We start from the raw sequence: 22,140 nt of genomic DNA on the forward strand, positions 1-22,140 counted from the left end.
TGTTGTAATTTACAAGCATTGTCTAATGAGTGACCCTTAAATATTTCACAGTGGCCCCCTTCATGATTTCCCATCCCCTTTTATATTTTATTTTAATTTTTAAGATTTTTTTGTTCATTTTCTTTTGGGAGGGGGTTGGTTTGTTTGTTTAAATGAAAGTACTGGAGACTGAACCCAGGACCTCACGCATACTGAGCATGTGCTCTACCACTGAGCTATTACCCTCCCCGCTTATATTTTATTTTTTATTTGTTTGTTTTTCCAACTAACATGTGAACTCTAGGAGGCTACAGTTTTGTTTCATTACTGTATCCTTAGTTCCTGGAACAGTGCCTGGCCAGGTAGGTAGTCACAAAACTGTTAAATGAAGAACAAGTAGTTTTCACTATTTTTAAAATCAATACCTTTCACCTTAATAAGCAAATATTAAAGTTATGCAAAGTGTCAATAAACTGAGTTTATAATCTTTAGGAATTTCACTGATAACTTAGCGAAGTAATCAGAACTTGGGAAATTTTTATCATTATCCTTCTCTGGTGATTACATTTCCACCCTCTCATTATTTAGTTCAGTAATCTTCTTACAATTTACAGTGTGTTTATAATATTCAGTCAGTCAGGGTATGTTGACGGACAGAAAACGAGGAAACTAGAACTGTAGTAAAGGCGGTACTTTCATATTCTCATTTTATCTTAGTATAAAAGTTCTCATTTACACACACGCACACGCACACGCACAGAGGCACAATACAAATTCAGGGCCTCTTTGTGAGTCTCAGATGTCTCCCTAGCTTCAAGGGTGCTGTGTAAGTGAGGCTCCTTGCTGAGGAACAGAATAGCTAAACCTGACCCACTATAATGGACATTGTCTTCAAAAAAAATCCTGAAAGCTAAACTTCAAGAAGACAGTCATTGTAATTTTGAGCAGTTTTTTTTTGGCGGGGGGGGGGGGAGAAATGTTTGAATGAGAGAATGAATGAATATTTAAAAAGCCATGTTTTTGATTAGTTCTCGAGATTGCAGTGGCCCGGAGGGAAGTGTGAATGGTAGAGTTTATGGCGAGTTCGGGGCCCACTGCTCGCTTCTCTGATTGATCCCCGAGCCAAGTAAGGTTTGGTTTCCATGTTAATCCCTGAGATCAGCGATGTTTATCTCCAGATCGTTCCTTCATCCAGTGAAGATTCACCAGGTACGTGCCAGGCACTGTGTTAGGTGGTGGAGATACAGAATTCCTGCTCTTGTAGAGCCTGTCTTTGGGGCCACAGATATCTCTAATAAGCACGTGTGAAGATGATGGACCCTTTTCCCTGAAGTCAATCAGTCAGCCAGTCAACCTCAGACACACACACATGCACGCACGCACATGCACGTGCACACGGCTGCCGTGGGGTGGGGGAGACCCCTTACTCACTGCGTTGTGTTGCCATTTCCTGGGTCGGAAGGCTTGAAGCTCAAGGTCGTCAAGTGGATGCCCCTGTCCCCTGCCTCCAGCTTGTTTGCTGCTCCCACGTCCCCCTCAGCATCTTCTGCTGTTTTGGATAAGGCTTCCCTGTAACTTCTTTTCAGGTTCGATCACATGATGAAGCAGCAAGCCTTTGGGAATGGAGCCTGAGGTTCTTGTCCTCCCGCTTTGAGGACGATACTTTGTTACTTCCGCTCTGAGTCTCTTTTTGCGTCTGAACGGTGGAAAGGGAAGGATTTGAGTCACAGAGGTGTTTGAGGGCCGGTTAGGTGGGCAGGCTTTAGGGGCAAAAGAAAATATCTGTGGATAAATTACAGTCTTGTTGCTCATTAGCTGGGTGATTTTGAGCAAATTGTTTATATGAACCTTATTTGGCACATATGAAAGAGAAAAAGGCCAGCATATATCTCAAGGAACAGTCTGAGGATTAATTTGAAATAATGTATGTAAACTGCCCAGGAGAAAAATGGTAGCTATTATCAGCTTTGTTACATCCAAATTGTGTTTCAGGGGAATTTCATCAATAAGTAAACTATTTATTGAGCACCTGGCGTAGACCACGTCTGTAATTCTATTCCCAGTCACCAGGCAGTAATAAAGAACGTTAGTGGAGGAATTTGCTCTGTATTATGCCTGATGTAATTTCCTGGCTCTTCCGCTAACCAGCTGGATGACTCTAAACTCTACAATTTTACTTAGTTTCCATTTCTGAAAGGTGAGATAGTGACATCACATGACCCAGTGAGGCTGCTTTACACAAGATCATGCGAGCAAAGCCATTTGGCACAGTGCCTCATACAGGGAACACTCTTGACTGATGCACAGCTGGTTGAGTATTAATAGTATTAATTATTAATCAGCTTAAACTAACCTCACCTTCTCCACCCAGAGCTAAGTTGACTCTAAAGAAGGTTTCTGGGGGCGGGTATAGCTCACTGGTAGAGCGCATACTTAACATACACAAGGTCCTGGGTTCAATCCCTGGTACCTCCAAAAAAAGAACCCCATAAATAAATAGAGAATGTTTATCCTAGATTTCATACAGGTCCAGTTGATGACAGCATCACACTTACTTATGCCCAAGTAGTAAAATTAAGACTCTTGGCTGAAAACTGGCCTTACAGATTGCTTGAAAATTTTTTATTGTTCCTGCAAGTAATTGTGGTTACTATGAAACAGTTCATTTTGGCCACAATGAATGGTAATTTTTCTTTATGTGTTTTCATTTAGTATCCGAACCCCATGGATAAAAATGTCATCTCGGTAAAAATTGTGGAGGAAAAAAGAGGTAAGTTCTCCAAACATACCTGACTTCAGGGATGATCGTTAAGGGATACTAATCTTTGTGAAGATGTGTATCTTTATGTGTGTGTGTGGCCTGTTACATTTTAAACAGGTGTATTAACAGGCATGGTCACTGATGGAAAAGAGTGCCCAGTTTTTCCAGCAGTAGAAGGCCTGTCTAATGCACTCTTGTCCCTTTCTCCAATTGATGACGGTTGTAACAACTAACATTTTTGAACACTTAATATGTGCCTGGCACTCTTATTAACTTAGTCCTCAGAGCCATGTAAGGGGTTGGTATTATCACTTCTATTTAATGAGTGAAGAAACCACGGCGGAAAGAGGTTCAATAACTTGCCCGAGGCCATGTGGCTATATCCCTTACTACATTCATGTGTGATTTTATCGATGGCAAAATAGACGTGACTGATAACCTGTGTATGAGATGTGACTGTAAAGTGATTAGGTTATGGAATCAAAACTACGCTTAGTAGTATGGTTCAGTATTGACTAGAGCCAGGATTGACAAACTCTGCTTTGTGTTGCCTGTTGTTATAAATAAAGTTTTATTGGCACGTAGCTGTGCCCATTTTTGTATAATCTGTGGCTGCTTCCTGGCAACAACAGTAGAAATGAGTTGTTGCGACAGAGACAAAACCTGAAATACTTCCCATCTGGGCCTTTACAAAAAATGTTTACCCACCCCCGGAGTGGAGCACAGGAGTCTTCCCTGTCCTCTGTCGTTCACATCTCCAGAGGAAGTGTTTTCACTGTCACTGTTTGATCTTGAGGGCTGGACTATGCGGGAAGCCATGTGATGCATATCATCCATGTACAACCTTTCGAGACACCCAGGCCTGGTCTAACATGCTTATGAACCTTCTGAGAAAACAGGAGATGCAACCGTTCATTGTGTGACTCTGAGGCCTTCTCTGTACTTGGTGAACAGAGAACTGTCTTTAGCTTGCGAGGGTATTTTCTACACTTCCATAGCTCTACAAATAGATATTAAAAAAACATTTTCTCATGTACTGGCCCTCGTGGGAGAAACTTGTTATATGGTATTAGAAAAATCTGATTTCAAGTCCTGATTCCCTTACTGCCTGCATGACCCAACTTCTAGGAGGCTCCATTTCTTCATCTGTTAAATGGGAAAGTGATAACAACCTGCTTTTAGATGGTTGTGAAGATCAAATGAGAGAACAAGGTGCATATTCCAAAGTGGTTTATTCTAATTTCTACCACTGATGGGGGCATCTTTGCTCCCAGGAGGGGCTAATCCATTTTCAGTATGTGTGCTGCAAACGCTGGATGAAATGGCAAAGGGGTGCCAGTTCCTCACCCTACCAACAGCTTCTGGGCAGTCAGGGTGTTTGCACAAAGGTTCAGGGCTCTTAGAGCCAGAGCTTGAGAAACCCTGTCAGAGCTGAGTCACAGTAACTCACAGGGCAAAGGACATTAGAGTTTATCTTTTTCTCTGATTTGGTTGCTTTTTTTCCCAACTCACATTTATTGTGTGTTTTTTATATCCCTGGTGCTATTCTGGAACCTTTATTCCAACACAGAATAGTTTCAGTCACAGGGAGTCTGCTGTCCTATGAAAGACAGCGATGCCTAATATAATTAATTACAGATATAAATTTGTAGCTGGAAATCGGTGCTTGAAAACATGTTTGGTGTTGAAGATGGCAGAATCAGATTCTCCATCTTTTTGGTAAAGCGTTGTCTTAGTTGGAGCTGAGTTGGGGGCTCACTGGCCATTGTCATTGGCGGGTTGACATTGATAGTCCAGACCAGTGAAAAATTTGCCATTCTTTTTTCCTTGACTTTAGAATGAGAAGTGTGAATGGCTAGCTGTTTTATTCTTACTCGTTGCTCACAGGTATTTGGAAAGTTTTGGACCAGAAACGTGGTCAGAGATACTGAGTTTTGAGTTAAAGTTTTTCTTTAGCAATTCTACTTATAGAAAGTTGAGATTGACATTGGAAGTTTTGTTGACATTAAAACAGGAATACATTTCCTTAAATTTTTTTTTTGAGTGTAAAAATTTTCTGTTTCTAGATGTGTCAACAGGGATCATCTATAGAAAGAGGATTGCAGTCTGTCAGAATGTGGTTCCAGAAGTTTTAAGGAAGGTAAATTTATTTCAAAATTTCATCAGATTTGGTGTAACATTGGGTAATTTTCCAAATAGGCATGGAAAGAAATAGCATTTTCCGACGTAAAGGAACGTCAGAGCTTTCCCGGTTCTCCTGCCTCAGAGCCCTTCAAAGGAAGAAATCTCTCTCCTGTCCACTTTCAGTTTATACAGATGCACCAGAAACAGTTTTTTTCTGCTTCGTCTCTCTTTTGCGGAGGGCGCTTAGTGTACATAGAGATGGTCCACAATTGTTTTAAAAGATACTTTGGGTATTTTGCATGAAGTGACCATCTTTTCTAGTCTGTCCATGGTTAGCTATGCCTCTTAGGTAAGAATGATCAAAAGTGGGCAGATGGTAAATATTTAGTCTGGTCTTCAGTAAGGAAGAGAAAAGCTTTCGTTTGCATTTCACTGTCAGAGAGAGTGGTTATTTCAGGGAGTGTTAAGGTTCTCAGTGCTTTATTTAAGTGTTTTTTTGTTTGTTTCTGTAAAGCAATGGCATGGATGATGAAATCTTCATGATAGCACATTGTTTTCTCTCTTTTAAATCCTTAAGCACTCGGGTGATTGTTGGAGAAAGGTGAGTGGAAGTTTTTAATCACATTGCTTTACAACCATCAAGGGATTATTGACAAGAGCCCTTTTAGAATCATTAGGAAATAAGAGGAGCACTTTTTTTTTTTTTGATGGCAGAAGCATTTATTTTCATTCATTTTCAAATGACTCAAATCTTCCCACAACAAAAACTCTAGGCTGTAGATAACTTCACTGATGAAGTCTATCAAAAAAGAGATAAAACCAAATGTGTGTAAATTTACCAAAATAAAAGGAATGCAACTTTTAAAAAACGCTCAGATGGTCGTTCAACCCGGGAAGCGATTCGATTCTGTGTGTGATATAGAACCCAGGTGCAGGGCTCCCACCGATCAGCTTGCAAATTACGCTGCTGTGCTGTATGCATTAAAAACGGCTGCTTCTGTCACTTCCTGATCCTGGGTTAAGACTCTGTCACTTTCTTTAGTGGAAAGAAGGCTGATGTGACAGTGAAAATGAACTTCCTTTTGTTTTCCAGATAGTAAAATATATTGTAGTGTATGCTACAAATTATTGCTGACTTTTTCCACAGTGTGTACCCTGCCTTTGCCCTGTTTCCGCGCTTTGAATCTATTATTTAAAAAGGCGTTCAACTTTGTCTTGTATCTCAATTCTTAAATAATTTAAGGGCACCTCTGACTTGTACAATTCTGCCTTTGTAGTTTTTCCATGTTTCTTCTGCTTAGGAAAGCATAAATTTCTAGGTATTGGACAGAGTTTAAAATGAAGAAAATATTCTATCTGATATTGTCCTGTCTGTGAGCCGGTAAGTGGGCCCAATTAGAACCTGCCAATTTAAGATGGCCATAACCAGCCCTAGACGAGACGCGAAGGAGGCTGATAATGTGCTTAGCATTCAGCAGTTGGGGAAATCAGGCCCAGGACTGTGCAGCCTGCGTAAATCCTGGGCCATCTGCATGTCCTCACCAGCATTAGTAAGGTCACAGTGTGTTTGATTATCAAGGACTTGCAGCCACTGGTGAGCCATTGTCCATACATCAGGGTCACCTGTCCTCTTAAATACACAAGGCTGAGAGCAACTCTGGACACGGTCCTTACGTTGCTTGCTCTTCCTAAATTCAGAAAGCCATCCTCCCTTTTTTGGACAGGTGAACATTTTAAAGGTACCTGATATCCGGTTAGAAGAGGAATCATGGCTCAATCCTCAGGAAAGGAACATGGCTATACAGAGTCACTGCCTTACGTGGACACAGTATGCATCCATGAAGGAGGAGTCTGTCTTCCGGGAAAGTATGGAAAATCCGAATTGGTAAGTTCGCCTCGTGTGTGTGTATGTGTGTGTGTGTGTGTGTGTGCAAGTTGGGTGCAGGGATGCACAGATGAGCACATACATGTAAAAGCTGTGATTCCATACTTAGAAACCTGTTTACCACTTGTATAAATGATATACTATTAATTTTTAATCACACAAGTAATCGATGAGTAGATTTCCCTTTGGGGGAAAAATGGCAGCTCAGCTCCTTTCTGACCACCCTGTCCAATCCTGGTGCCTTTGTGCCCTGTCCAGAGGCAATGAGTGTTACCTCTCTTCCAGACCTTTCAGAGATACCTTTAGATATTTATATGTGCCTGTATAGTATGGTTTTGTTTATCTTTTTTCCTTACATGCTTTCATTCTGTGTAAATCATAGTGTACTTACCTTTTTTGTTTAATAGAATGTTCATAAACTTTATCAATTTGATAGCTATAAAATCCAGATTATTCCTTTGAACTATTGCATAGCATGTGATCCTGTGATTATTCTACATTCTATTTAACTTTTTTTTTTTCTGACAGATGCTCAGATGGTTTCTAGTTACTCTTTATTATACATAGTACTTTACTATTTGTGAAGCATGTGATCCTTGTATAATTGAAGGTTTCTCTAAAGGAGAATTTTTTTATTATTGAAATATAGCTGGCAAATGATACTATGTTAAAGGAGAATTTTTAATTGTTAAGTTTATTGAGTTATTACTTACAACAAAATGTATTCTTCTTACTGTACAGTTCAGTAAGTTTTGACAAATGCACACATATACAGTTGTGTAACCACTGCCGCAGTCAAGCTATAGAACGTTGAAGGTAGATTTTAAAAGTATGCCAAGGTAATTCAACAGGGAAGGAATAGTCTTTTCAACACATGATATTGGTATAACTGGATATCCACATTCAAAAGAATGAAGATGGATCTCTCCCTCACACCAAATACAATATTAACTCAAAATGGATCAAAGACCTAAATGAGTAAGTTAAGACTATAAACTCTTACGAAAAAACATAGGTGTAAATTTTTGTGATCTTGGATTACATGGTGATTTCTTAGGTATGACACCAAAAGCCCAAGCAACAAAAGAAAAAAATAGGAAAAACTGACTTCATCAAAATAAAAAACTCTTTTTGCACTTCAAAGGACACTGTCAAAAGTGTGAAAAGACAGTCTAGAGAATGGGAGAAAATATTTGCAAACCATATATCTGATACGGGTCTAGTGTCCAGAATACACAGAGGACTATTACAACTCAGTAACAAAACGACAACTCAGTTAATAAACAGGGAAGACTTTTGAGCAGGTACCTATCCAGAAAGGTACACAGATGCCAGTAAGTGCACGAAAAGATGCTCCACATCTTCAGTGTTTTGGAAAATGCAAATCAAAACCACGGTGACCCTTTTTTCAGGCAGCCGGGAAGATGGCGGACATTCAGACCGAGCGTGCCTACCAAAAGCAGCCGACCATCTTTCAAAATAAGAAGAGGGTCCTGCTTGGAGAAACCGGCAAAGAGAAGCTACCGCGATACTACAAGAACATCGGTCTGGGCTTCAAGACACCCAAGGAGGCCATTGAGGGTACCTACATTGACAAGAAGTGCCCTTTTACTGGTAATGTCTCCATTCGAGGGCGGATTCTGTCTGGCGTGGTGACCAAGATGAAGATGCAGCGGACCATCGTCATCCGCCGAGACTACCTTCACTACATCCGAAAATACAACCGCTTCGAGAAGCGTCACAAGAACATGTCTGTGCACCTTTCCCCTTGCTTCAGGGACGTCCAGATCGGCGACATTGTCACAGTGGGCGAGTGCCGGCCCCTGAGCAAGACTGTGCGCTTCAACGTGCTCAAGGTCACCAAGGCTGCAGGCACCAAGAAACAATTCCAGAAGTTCTGAGACTGGACTCCTTTGCCCACTGCACCAAACAAAATAAAATTATTTTCCCAGTTACAGGCCAAAAAAAAAAAAAAAAAAAAAACAAACCACGGTGAGATACGACTTCAAACCTGCTGGGATGGCTATATGAAAAAGGACGCACAATAACAAGTGTTGGAAAGGATGTGGAGAAATTGAAACCCTTGCACACTGCTGCTGATGGGAATGTAGATAGTTCAGCTGCTGTGGAAAATAGTTTTTCAATGCCTGGAATAGTTAAACATAGTTACTGCTTGACCCAGCAATTCTACATTGTATTGAAACGTGTCCACAGAAAAATTTGTAAAGGAATGTTCATAACACCGTTATTCATAATTGGCAGAATGTGGAAACTAGTCAGGTGCCCATCAATTGATGAATGTGGTATATCCATGCAATAGAATTTGGCCGTAAAAAGAAATGGAGTAATCATGTTACAACATGAATGAAGCCTGAAAACACTGTGCTAAGTGAAGGAAGTTAGTTACAAAAGGCCGTATTTTGTTTGAATCAGCTTATTTAAAATGTTCGTGATAAGCAAGTCCATAGGGATCAAAAGTAGACTAGTGGTTGCTAGGGGCAAGGAGGAAAGGGGAGGAGGGAGTGACTGCTAATGGTGTGGAATTTCTCTTTGGGGTGATGAAAATACTCTGGAACGAGTGTTGATGGTTGCACAGCTCTGTGGGTATACTAAAACCATTGACCTGTACACCGGAAAGGGTGAATTGCATGGTATGTGAGTTATTTCTTGGTAAAAGAATATGGCTGGTTCTCAGGATGTGCATACATTTAGTTTATACAGATTCTGTCACCAGTGTGTTCATGCATTCATTTACACTCTGATGAACAGCCCATGAGAGTTCGTTTCCCTGCAACATTGCCAGGAATTAATATTAACATGCTTTTTTATTTTTGTCAGTTTAATGGGTGAGAAATGATTAATTCCTTTGAGGTAGGCTTAAAAACAAAAGCAAACTGTTTAGCAAGCACCCAATGTGGATAGTGATTATTGCTGTGAACTGTGATTTTAGAGAAAAGTTTACTGTGTGTTTTGGCATCATTCTGTATGGCTTGAGTTTTTTATTCACCTATCATTTAAAGGGAAATAAAGCCCTCAAATCTGAATAACTAAAACCGAGAAATCTAAAATCCATTCTGAAGCCCCATCACATGTGCAGATCATTTCTGCTCTCCATAATTTTGGTCCTGGAGTGACAATTCTAGAATGCTCAGTAGCACACTAGATGAGTGTGAATGCCAAGTCTTATTAGCGTCAGAGGTGGGTTTGCTGTGAACCACCCATGAGTTTTTTTTTTCCCTCAGTGTCCCTCATGACAAGAGCTTTGCACAGAACATGGATGTTTGTTGGGATTAACTTAAAAGTTGTGGGTAAAGAAGAGAGCTTTTTTTTTAAAGTACATAAAAGTCATAAAAAGGACAGAATTCTGATTTTATACAAAAAACACGTAAGTCTTTCAGTCCGTCTACCTCTTTTCAGCCTCATTTTTCGCAGGTATCTGCGCTTTTGGCTAGTCTGAAAAGCTATACTAAACCTTCATCAGTTCCTTATAAAATGATAATTGGCCCTGGGAATCCAGAGAAAACATCCTTCAGGACCTTTTCCCTTTGTGTGTTTTTAAAAGTTATTTTTTAGTCACTCTGATTCTGGAAAAAAATGATACATGTATTTTGTAAAAAATACTAAACAATTCAGGAAAAAAGAAGCATTTTTGATCACCTAACATTAGTGTCTGTTTACATAATTTTCTTGGTCCAGTCCTAATGGCATTTAGATCGTTTCTGAATTTTTTGCCATTATACACATTGCTGTGATGAAGTCCCTATGGTTACATATTTCCCCACTTACTCGATGACCTTTTAAGGTAGATGGACAGTGTGGGATTCCTGAGTCAAAGGTTATGTGCATTTTGTATTTCGATACGTATTCCCAGATTCCTCTATAAAAAGGTTTGACCAAGTACACTTTTTCCTTTCTTTGGTTTGTTATATTCTCATCCTCTCCAAAATACTCTCTTTTCCATTATTGACACAGCAGGACGGTATTTATTGACTCCTAGTATGTCAAGATCAAAGCTAGATCCTTCACCCGCAGTGTTTTGAAGCTCGGGTTCAGTAACTTACCCAAAGTGATACAGTCGCTAAGCTGCCGAGCCAAGATGAGAGCCCACCTTGAGCCAAGTGCTGAGGCCGGAATATGGGCATTTATAAAGGATGGACTTGTCCCAAAATTGGGGACTGTAGGTTATGGACAATGGGTTTTATTCTTTCAGCAACAAGCAGCCACACACAGGTTTCTGAGCAGAGGTGACGTGATGAAAGCTGTGATTCAGGTGCTGGGAAGTTTATATTTTGTTAGGTCATGACATGGATTTAGAAAGCCATTCTAAGTGAATGGGTAATTTTGGGGGGAGGTCAAAGAAAGAAGGACACGTTATTACTTCTGTCCCCCTCTTTGCAGGGAATGTGAGAGTATGGCTAGCCACTGTGCCCAGAAGATGAAATACGGACAATTTTTTTAAAAGAAAAAAAAGCTGTCATGGCTGCTGACTCTAAAATTAGACCTTCAAGCTGTATGTTGCTTGGCAGGTGTGGGTGTGCTGTGAGAAACCAGATGTCATTCCGTCCCCGTGCGTGGCCTGTCAGCTCAGTTCAGAGCTGGCTCAGAATGGGTTTCCTGTGGAATCTGACTGAGCCTCGCTCTGTGTCTCTTTGCAAGGATCCAGTTTTGGCTTCCTGCCGACGTCTCTGTAGACGAGGCCCCTTCCTGGGCAGCAGCTCTGTGGGTCTTTCCGCATCTGTGTGTCCCACAACTGGGTGTTTCTAATGTGCTTTCTTCCTTTGCTGAGTTCATCGGACATTTTCTTCCTGCAGTTTTCCTAGCATGGAATTGACATCTATTTTTGGAAGACAGAGTGATGTGATGTTTTGCACTCAACTCCATTTTTCCTGAGTCCAGCATCACACTCCATGCCTCAGAGAAGTCCTCCTATGTTCTGTCGCTTCTCCTGTACCAGTTAGGTCACCTTCCACAGCAATTGACAGACACCCTGATTAGATGACACCAGCCATCACTTACATGTGTTTACTCTGTGCCAGGCACTGTTCTTCTTCTTCTTTTTTTTAATTGTTTTTTTGTGGGGGGAGGGAATTAGGTTTATTTACTTACTTATGTATTTATTTAGTGGAGGTACTGGGGGTTGAACCCAGGACCTCGTGCATGCTAAGCACGTATTCTACCACTGAGCTATCCCTACCCTCCAGGCACTGTTCTAAGTGCTTGACATTTGTATGTGTGTGTGTGTATTTATGAATTTAATGTATGTAATTTCATTTAATCCTCATAGCACCCCATGGGGTTGAAACTATTATTACCCCCATTTTACAGCCTGAGGCATAGAGAAGTTGGGTAACTTATATCAGCTAAGATGGCCAGTGAGTGTCAGAATCAGCTACATGGTGGTTGTTCTTTTGGCTCCACCTTTCCCTGTGTATCCAATTATTATTATAATTTTTTTTTCAGGTTGGGTGTTCTTATTGGCTACTAGGGTCAGCACACTTCTTACATCCTCATTCAGTGAGGGAAGGCGATCTGTGAGAGCAAGAGAACCCATCCTAGCGCTGAGGGGCAAGGCCTTCCTCTGAACCTGTTTGAGTGACCTCGATCACCCGCTTCCTCTTGGACCAGTGAGAATGGTCAGAGGCTGATATGGGCTGAATGGCTGGCCCTCCCCAGTCAAGATCTGCCCCTGGAGCCAGGGGTGGGTCTCTTCCCTCTGAAGCATGGGGCTGCGTGGCAGAGAGACGGGCCCCTGGACACATCACTGGAGTGTAGGAGCAAGGACCACTGCACACCTGTTTCCCTCTCACACTTCGCTTTGGCAGGCACCCGTGTTGTCTTTGTTATGCTTCAGAAGTAACAGAAACTTATTACAGCAAATGAATACACGGATATCTCTGTACCAGTGATAGGGCCTCCCAAAGGACAGGAACCAGGAACTAGAAAGCCAGCAGGAACTAAGGCAGCCTCACAGTCTCTTGTCTTTCCATACCTGGCTCCTTTGTCTACAGTACAGGTGTACTTCATTCACACAGCCAACCTGGCTCCCCTGGCCCGGACAGGGTATCTCATGCCCTACGTCCCAGGAACTGACTGGATTCTTTGGTTAGAAACTCACCTCTGAAACTATCATTATATGTCCTTCCACAGTTTATTTCACTTCTCTGAGCCTCAGTTTCCTCATTTGTATGATGGACACAATATCACTACCGCAGAGGGTGGTTGTGAGAATTGAATGAGTTTGTACATGTTGAGAGCTCAGAGCAGCGCCTGCCGAGAGTGGTCGGTAAATGTTAGTGTTGTTTAGCATTATGACGTTTTTTGTTGTTATTATCTTCATCTTCTTAAAAACTCAGACCAGACTTTTGGTTCTAATCCTTAGTGTGTACAATTTAAAGTAGAAACAGCATTTATGGCTATTTACCATTACACTGAAGAAAGATGGTCCACATTGTTAATTTGCATTCCCTTGGCACACCATTTCTGGGAGTGTTAGCTCCCAAATTTGAGAGCCATGGGGGTGAGAACCCTTCTTTTCTACTTCCAGAGTGAGATTTAATCGCTTGAGAGCATGACATCCAGAGGTCAGTGTAAGCATTAGGCATGGACTGCAGTCCCCCAGATTTGGTGTCCTCTTCTCGGTGCATGCTGTGTGACTGTGGCTGTTGTAAGCTCAGAGCCTTCATGCACAGAGGACCTCCTGAGCTTCCAGGGTCAGACACCCTGGAAGTGATGTACTGCTTTGCCTTGGGACACATGGGCCAAACCAGGAAAATGACCTTAATCCAAAGATAAAAAAATTAAAAGTTAGTTCTTGTGGGAATGTGCTTCGTTTATTATGAACAGCTGGACACAGGCATTCACTTTTGAAAGTGGAGAATGGCATGTATTGTTTTAGAATTTTCAGAAGGAAGAGAAACCTTACATTTCTACGATAAGCTTATTCATTTCTTACTCATTTGTGTTTGTTTCTAGACTTTAAAATGTATTTGTCAGTTTCTGGTTCTTTTCCTCATAAAAATAGATTTTTTTATTGTACTGTGTGGGAATATAATTGATACCCACTTGAGTTGGCTTTAATAATATTTACTTTACCTGTGTAATGAAATTCTAAAAAAAAAATCATCTTGTAAAAGTATTTTCTTAGGCTTTGCCCTTTCTCCATAACTATGTGTGTTTTGGTGGTTAGTGAAAACTTTTCTGTGATCTTGAAGCAAGATTTAAGTTACCACCATCAGGGGAGACTCATTCTGGTCTTGATGTTGCACGGCTGGGTTTCTCTTGCTTTTTTAATTTAATTTAATTTTTTGGATTTGTTTATCTTTAAAAAATCTTTTAATTTAATTTTTTCTTTTTTTATTTGCCAATTATTTCTTTTTTAAAACTTTTTTAATTAAATAATTGTCATTTTACAATGTTGTGTCATATTCCAGTGTAGAACACAATTTTTCAGTTATACATGAATATACGTATATTCATTGTCACATTTTTTTCACTGTGAGCTACCACAAGATGTTGTATATATTTCCCTGTGCTATATAGTATAATCTTGTTTATCTGTTCTACATTTTGAAATCCCAATCTGTCCCTTCCCACCCCCCTGCCCCCTTGGCAACCACACGTTTTTATTCTATGTCTATGAGTCTGTTTCTACTTTGTGTTTATGGGGGTTTTTTTTGCTTTTTTAAAATTTTTTTATTTTTTAACATTTTTTATTGATTTATAATCATTTTACAATGTTGTGTCAAATTCCAGTGTTCAGCACAATTTTTCAGTCATTCATGGACATATACACACTCATTGTCACATTTTTTTCTCTGTGAGTTATCATAACATTTTGTGTATATTTCCCTGTGCTGTACAGTGTAATCTTGTTTATCTATTCTATAGTTTTGAAATCCCAGTCTGTCCCTTCCCACCCTCCACCCCTCTGGTAACCACAAGTCTATATTCTCTGTCTATGAGTCTATTTCTGTCCTGTATTTATGCTTTGTTTTTGTTTGTTTGTTTGTTTTTGTTTTTGTTTTTTAGATTCCACATATGAGCGATCTCATATGGTATTTTTCTTTCTCTTTTTGGCTTACTTCATTTAGAATGACATTCTCCAGGAGCATCCAAGTTGCTGCAAATGGTGTTATGTTGTCGGTTTTTATGGCTGAATAGTATTCCATTGTATAAATATACCACATCTTCCTTATCTAGTCATCTGTTGATGGACATTTAGGCTGTCTCCATGTCTTGGCTATTGTAAATAGTGCTGCTATGAACATTGAGGTGCAGGTGTCATTTTGAATTAAGGTTCCTTCTGGATATATGCCCAGGAGCAGGATTCCTGGATCATATGATAAGTCTATTCCTAGTCTTTTGAGGAATCTCCATACTGTTTTCCACAGTGGCTGCACCAAACTGCATTCCCACCAGCAGCATAGGAGGGGGTTCCCCTTTCTCCACAGCCTCTCCAGCATTTGTCGTTTGTGGACTTTTGAATGATGGCCATTCTGACTGGTGTGAGGTGATACCTCATTGTAGTCTTGATTTACATTTCTCTGATAATTAGTGATACTGAGCATTTTTTTTCAAGTGCCTATTGATCATTTGTATTTCTTCCTTGGAAAATTGCTTGTTTAGGTCTTGTGCCCATCTTTGGATTGGGTTGTTTTGCTTTTTTCTTATTAAGTTGTTATGAGCTGCTTATATATTCTAGAGATCAAGCTTTTGTTGGTTTCATTTACAAAATTTTTCTCCCATTCCATAGGTTGTCATTTTGTTTAATTTATGGTTTCCTTGCTTTGCAGAAGCCTGTAAGTTTAATTAGGTCCCATTTGCTTATTCTTGCTTTTATTTTTATTGCTTGGGTAGACTGTCCTAGGAGAACATTTTTAAGGTGTATGTCAGATAATGTTTTGCCTATATTTTCTTCTGGGAGGTTTATTGTATCTTGTCTTATGTTTAAGTCTTTGATCCATTTTGTGTTTATTTTTGTGTATGGTGTAAGGGAATGTTCTAGCTTCATTGATTTACATGCTGCTGTGTAGTTTTCCCAACACCATTTGCTGAAGAGATGGTCTTTATTCCATTGTATATTCTTGCCTCCTTTGTCGAAGATTAGTTGACCAAAAGTTTGTGGGTTCATTTCTGGGCTCTCTATTCTGTTCTGTTGGTCTATATGTCTGTTTTTATACCAATACCATGCTGTCTTGATGACTGTAGCTCTATAGTATTGTCTGAAGTCTGGGAGAGTTATTCCTCCAGCATCTTTCTTTCTCTTCAGTAATGCTTTGGCAATTCTAGGTCTTTTGTGATTCCATATAAATTGTATTATGATTTGTTCTAGTTCTGTGAAATATGTCCTGGGTAATTGGATAGGGATTGCATTAAATCTGTAGATTGTCTTGGGCAGTGTGACCATTTTTAACAATATTGATTCTTCCAATCCAGGAGCATGGGATATCTTTCCATTTTTTAAAGTCTTCTTTAATTTCCTTCATCAATGGTTTATAGTTTTCTGTGTATAATTCTTTCACCTCCTTGGTTAGATTTATTCCCAGATATTTTATTACTTTGGGTGCTATTTTAAAGGGGATTGTTTCTTTGGTTTCTTTTTCTGTTGATTCATCGTTAGTATAAAGAAATGCAACTGATTTTTGAACGTTAATCTTGTAACCTGCTACCTTGCTGAATTCTTCGATCAGCTCTAGTAGTTTTTGTGTGGACCTTTTAGGGTTTTCTATGTATAGTATCATGTCATCGGCATATAGTGACACTTTTACCTCTTCTTTTCCAATTTGGATCCCTTTTATTTCTTTCTCTTGCCTGATTGCTGTGGCTAGAACTACCAAGACTATGTTGAATAGGAGTAGTGATAGTGGGCATCCTTGTCTTGTCCCAGATTTTAGTGGGAAGCTTTTTAGTTTTTCACTGTTGAGTACTATGCTGGCTGTAGGTTTGTCATATATAGCTTTTATTATGTTGAGATATGTTCCCTCTATACCCACTTTGGCGAGAGTTTTTATCATAAATGGGTGTTGAATTGTATCAAATGCTTTCTCTGCATCTATTGAGATGGTCATGTGGTTTTTGTCCTTTCTCTTGTTGATGTGATGTATTACATTGATTTGCATATGTTGAACCACCCTTGTGTCCCTGGAATGAACCCCACTTGGTCATGATGTATAATCTTTTTTATGTGCTGTTGGATCCTATTTGCTAATATTTTGGTGAGGAGTTTTGCCTCTATGTTTATTAGTGATATTGGCCTATAATTCTCTTTTTTTGTAGTGTCTTTGCCTGGTTTTGGTATCAGGGTGATGGTGGCTTCATAGAATGAGTTTGGGAGTATTCCCTCCTTTTCAATCGTCTGGAAGAGTTTGAGAAGGACTGGTATGAGTTCTTTGTATGTTTGGTAGAATTCCCTGGTGAAGCCGTCCAGTCTTGGACTTTTATTTGTAGGGAGGTTTTTATTGCTAATTCGATTTCATTTCTAGTGATCGGTTTGTTCAAGTGGTCAGTTTCTCCTTGATTCAGTCTTGGTGTACTGTATGTTTCCAGAAACTTGTCCATCTCCTCTAGGTTATCCAGTTTGGTTCCATATAGTTTTTCATAATATTCTTGTATGATATTCTGTATTTCTATTTTGTTTGTTGTAATTTCTCCATTTTCCTTTCTTATTTTGCTAATGTGTGCTCTCTCTTTTTTCTTCTTTGTGAGTTTGGCCAGAGGTTTGTCGATTTTATTTACTTTTTCAAAAAAACAGCTTTTTGTTTGATTGCCTTTATCTGTTGTTTTTTTAATCTCTAATTTATTTATTTCCTCCCTGATCTTTATTATTTGCTTCCTTCTGCTGCCTTTTGGGGTTTTTTGCTCTTCTTTTTCTAATTCTTTTAGCTGGTGTGTTAAATTGTTTATTTAAGATTGTTCTTCTTTTCTGAGGAAGGCCTGTGTTGCTGTAGACTTCCCTCTTAGCACTGCCTTTGCTGTGTCTCATAAATTTTGTGTAGTTGGGTTTTCATTTTCATTTGTCTCAAAGTATTTTTTAATTTCATCTTTGATTTCCTCATTGACCCATTGGTTTTTTAATAGCATGTTGTTTAATCTCCATGCTTTCCTTTTTTTTCCTGTAGTTGATTTCTAGTTTCATGGCATTATGGTCAATAAAGATGCTTGACATGATTTCTATCTTCTTAAAATTGTTGAGGCTTCTTTTGTGCCCAAGTACATGATCAGTCCTAGAAAATGTTCCATGTGCACTTGAAAAGAATGCATATCCTATTTTTGGGGAGTGTAAATATCCACCAACTCTAGTTTTTCTATTGTATCACTTAATTTCTCTGTTGCTTTATTTATCTTCTGTCTGGAAGATCTGTCTAGTGATGTTAATGTGATGTTAAAATCTCTGACAATGATTGTATTCCCGTCAATATCCCCCTTTATCTCTGTTAGTAATTGTTTTATGTCCTTAGGTGTTCCTATATTGGGGGCATATATATTAATGAGTGTAATATCCTCATCTTGTATTACTCCTTTAATCAGTATAAAATGTCCTTCTTTATCTTTTATGGCCTTTGTTTTTAAAGTCTATTTTGTCCGAAATCAGTACTGCTACACCTGCTTTTTTGGCTTTTCCATTTGTATGGAATATCCTTTTCCATCCTTTCACTCTTAATCTATGTGTGTCCTTCACCCTAAAGTGGGTCTCTTGTATGCAGCATATTGAAGGTTCCTGCTTTATTATCTAGTCTGCCACGCTATGTCTTTTGACTGGAGCATTTAGTCCATTAACATTTACAGTAATTAATGACAGATGTGTGTTTATTGCCATTTTGAACTTATTTTTGCAGTTGATTTGATATTTCCTCTTTGTTCCTTTCTTCTTCCTTTTGTGGCTTGGTAAGTTTTCTTTGTACTGTCTTGGATTTTATTCAGTTTTTGTGACTCCCTTGTGAGTTTTTGGCTTGTGGTTACTCTTTTCTATAAGTCTGTTAACCCATTACTATAACTGTTTGTATTAAACAGGTAGTAATATAATCTCAAACCCATCCTACAGAGAACAAAAAATTTAAAAAAGAAAAAAAAATACTCTATATTTCCTTGCTTCTGTCTCCCACTCTTAATGATTTAGATGTCTTCTTTTACAATTTTGTGTTTATTATATTTGTAATTCATGATAGTTATCACCTTTCCAGTTATGACTTTCCCATTTTTGTAGCATCCTGCTTCTTTTCTATTTAGGGTAGACCTGTCAATATTTCTTTTAGCATGGGTTTAGTGTTGCTAAACTCTTAGTTTTTGCTTGTCTATGAAATTCTATATCTCTCCTTCTATTCTAAAGGATAGCTTTGCTGGATAGAGTATCCTAGGCTGCATCTTTTTTTCATTCAGGACTTTAAATATGTCTTGCCACTCCCTTCTGGCCTGTAGTGTTTGTGTAGAGAAATCAGCTGAGAGCCTTATGGGGGGTTCCCTTGTAACTCACTCTTTGTTTTTCTCTTGCTGCCTTTAGGATCATTTTTTATCTTTGACTCTGGCCATCTTGATTATGATATGTCTTAGTGTGGGTCTGTTTGGGTTTTTCCTGTTTAGGACCCTCTGAGTTTCGTGTAGTAGGATATCTGATTCCTTCTTTAGGTTTGGAAAGTAATTTAATTTTTAAAAGTTTTTTTAGTTTTTTATTTTTAATTTTTTGTATTTTTTTCTTTTTCTTCTTTTTCTTTTCTTTTCTTTCTTTTTTTTTTTTTTGGTGGAGGGTGGAGGGATTTCTCTTGCTTTTGCATAACAAGACTATTCTCCCATACTCAGTGCTGAGCATCTCAATGGCTGGATGTCTTCACCTTTCCATGTCTGACAGCTTCTGATTATCCATTGATGCTTGCAAACCTTATTTCTGAGATTTAAAGATGTTCATTCTAGTAGAATGTGTGTTAATAACATTGGTTATGTTGACTCTACATTTATAAAATATCAAAGTCAAGTCCTTCCTGAAATACAGTAAAAGAAACCAAAAAGCCCAAATCAAACTTTATACACAGTTTAAATTCATAGGATGAGCAGCTGTTCTTAGTTCAATAAGTTTAACTTTTCATTATTATTGAAGTTGCTTGTGTGAATATTCTTCATTCTGTTAAATAAGGTATTTTGAATTTCTTATTTTTCAATTTCAGGATTAAAACAGCCTGTGTCTGGAGTATTTATCTGGTGAATCACAGATAGCGTAATTTGCATGTTTTGAGGGCCTGATTTTTGGGCATTTTCCTTTGTGTATCTGTTTTTCCCCTGCTCTGTCTTTTTCTTCCCCAGGAACAAATTTGACGGTTTGGTGGCTTCCATGTGTTTGACAGTAGCCTTTTTAGTTGACTTCCCAATGTGGTTTTACTGAAGTATTAGAAAATTCTGGCTTTGTCCACTTTCTTTAGGAATTATTTTTAAGCCTCAGTCGTGATGATAAAGGGCTTGAGTGTGCGGTTATCTAATAGCCTGAATAAAAACTCTATTCATCCCCAAACAGGTCTCCCTATGCTCATACTGACCTTGATTTCCAGTGCTCCAGTGGGTGATGAAACAGTTACAGAACATGGAGCAACACGGCCCTTTCTATAACTGTGACGTCTGGGCAGGAGCCCGATTTTTCACTCAGGAAGACTGCCCTCTAAAAGATACATGTGTGTCCATATGATCAGCATCTTTTCTGCTTTTCCATCCTGCTGGAGCCCTGCATCTAGCCCAGGGCTGGGCTCACCGAGGAGGCTGTGTAGGAGGAGGCTGCATGGCTGTTGAATGAGTGGCAGACAGGCTTCTTATGGGCTAACATGGGGATGTGCAGAGGGAAGTGAAAAGGGAGGGAGCTGGCAGGGGGATAAAGTGCAAATTGGGAAAGTCTGATAGAACTTGGTAGGAAATTCATTGCAGACGGAATCTTGAACTCAGTAGCATAGATACTTCTCTTCTGGTTTCTGCTACTTGGTTACTTACGTATGGTGCCGTTTGACTCTGGGAAAAGCCATAAAGCTGGCCTGAGCTCCCCTACAGAGTGATGCGAAGATTTAATAGGATAATAAATGGGAATGCTCTGCACTTGGAGAGTATAAGGCAGTAGATAATGTAGGTTCTTATTGAAACTAATGGTGAATAAATGCTGTTTTCAAGGTGGCCTGATCCCTTAAAGGTACTAATTTTGTAAAGTGGAGTAAGCTGTCTGAACTGGGAACAATGATGTTTAGCCAAGACAGCATCCTGTGCCATTTACAAGTACGAGCTTTCGAAGTGTCTTAGTGAGTGCTTGTTGATTTTTTTCCTTCCCATCCTCCTTTGCCCTTTGGTTTTGAGTTTGAATTAGTGCAGGTTTTGGGAGGGAGAAACTAAACAAATAGATTCATCGTGGTGATTCTAGTTTTATAGGCCTTGGTTGGCCTCTGGTAGTCAACATCTTAAAATTTTTCCTGGTGAATCTGTTGAGCAGCCAGATTTTGAAATCCCTGATAACTAGTCAGTATCCTGTGGTTCCAGTGGAAACCCGACCAACAGCTGGCATCCCTTTTGGAACTCTGTTTTGTGCAAAGTTCTTATTAATCTTATACAGCATGACTCGTTGAAAATCTGGCTCTCCAGCAAGCAGTAAACACTCTTTGGCAGAAAAGTTTAGCAAAATTTGGATGAACTCTTCTTGCATCTCTTATGGAACAGAGATGCCAGTTTAATTTTCTTCCTTCCTCCCTCCCTCTCTCCTTCCCTCCCTTCCTTCCATCCTTCTTTTCTTTGCTTCTTGCATCTGTAGTAAATAAAAAGTTTGAATATTAAAAATTTCAGTGTTTTATCAACCAGGGATTGATGTCATGCAGAGCAACCTAAAGGTCTTGAGATGACAGCCAGGAACCTGATGACAGTCTAGCTCATGTAAGGATCCATCTCCTCCGTCAGGTCGAGGGTCAGTGCCAGGTTAGGTTGATGGCCATTTTTCTAATCAAGGCTAGGGTTGGTAGTTGGGCAAAGAGGTGGAAAATGAAACAAAACAAAACAAACACTGACAAGCTGTGTTCTTTCTCCTGGTTTGCATACACAGCTACGTTTTGAGACATCTTCTCTGCTGGAGGTGGGGGCTATTCAGTTTACCTATGTCTGACCCCCAGAGGGTTGTAGCATTGTGAGGAACTTAGATGGTAGTTGCTGTCTTGTTCTGTTTGATTCTCCCCTCTGCTCTGGGATGGCTCAACAGCCTCCTGTCTGAAGGTAGGAAAACCATCTGGCCCTCACATAGGTCTCGTTTGGATGAGTCTTAAACCAAGTAGTCTATATTATCGTATTTAAAAACAATGTTTCCTCTTTTTCCCCCATGTATTAATGTTCACAGTTACAAGATTAATATAAGAGAAAACAGACTATATTCACCCCCTCTTCAGGTGTG

The 22,140-nt window shown here is 39.4% G+C and overlaps 2 protein-coding genes across 2 annotated transcripts in view; both read left to right on the forward strand.

Moving 5' to 3' along the window:
* Window positions 1–22,140, forward strand: part of PRELID2 (PRELI domain containing 2) — a 70,121-nt gene that overhangs the window by 9,290 nt on the left and 38,691 nt on the right. The window contains exons 2-4 of the mRNA XM_031671788.2: window positions 2,692–2,749; window positions 4,807–4,880; window positions 6,589–6,749. Of these exons, the coding sequence (XP_031527648.1) occupies window positions 2,692–2,749; window positions 4,807–4,880; window positions 6,589–6,749 (293 nt within the window). The remainder of the gene's footprint in view (window positions 1–2,691; window positions 2,750–4,806; window positions 4,881–6,588; window positions 6,750–22,140) is intronic.
* LOC102539340 (small ribosomal subunit protein uS17) lies at window positions 8,142–8,704 on the forward strand. Its single transcript, XM_006220090.3, has one exon. The coding sequence runs from the start codon at window positions 8,174–8,176 to the stop codon at window positions 8,648–8,650; it is 477 nt and encodes a 158-aa protein (XP_006220152.2). The 5' UTR covers window positions 8,142–8,173; the 3' UTR covers window positions 8,651–8,704.

Source organism: Vicugna pacos, chromosome 3, assembly GCF_048564905.1.
Source record: "Vicugna pacos chromosome 3, VicPac4, whole genome shotgun sequence".
Classification (NCBI taxonomy): domain Eukaryota; kingdom Metazoa; phylum Chordata; class Mammalia; order Artiodactyla; family Camelidae; genus Vicugna; species Vicugna pacos.

Excerpts from the sequence above, each read along its gene's own strand:
- LOC102539340 (XM_006220090.3), top strand. The coding sequence starts at position 8,174 with ATGGCGGACATTCAGACCGAGCGTGCCTACCAAAAGCAGCCGACCATC.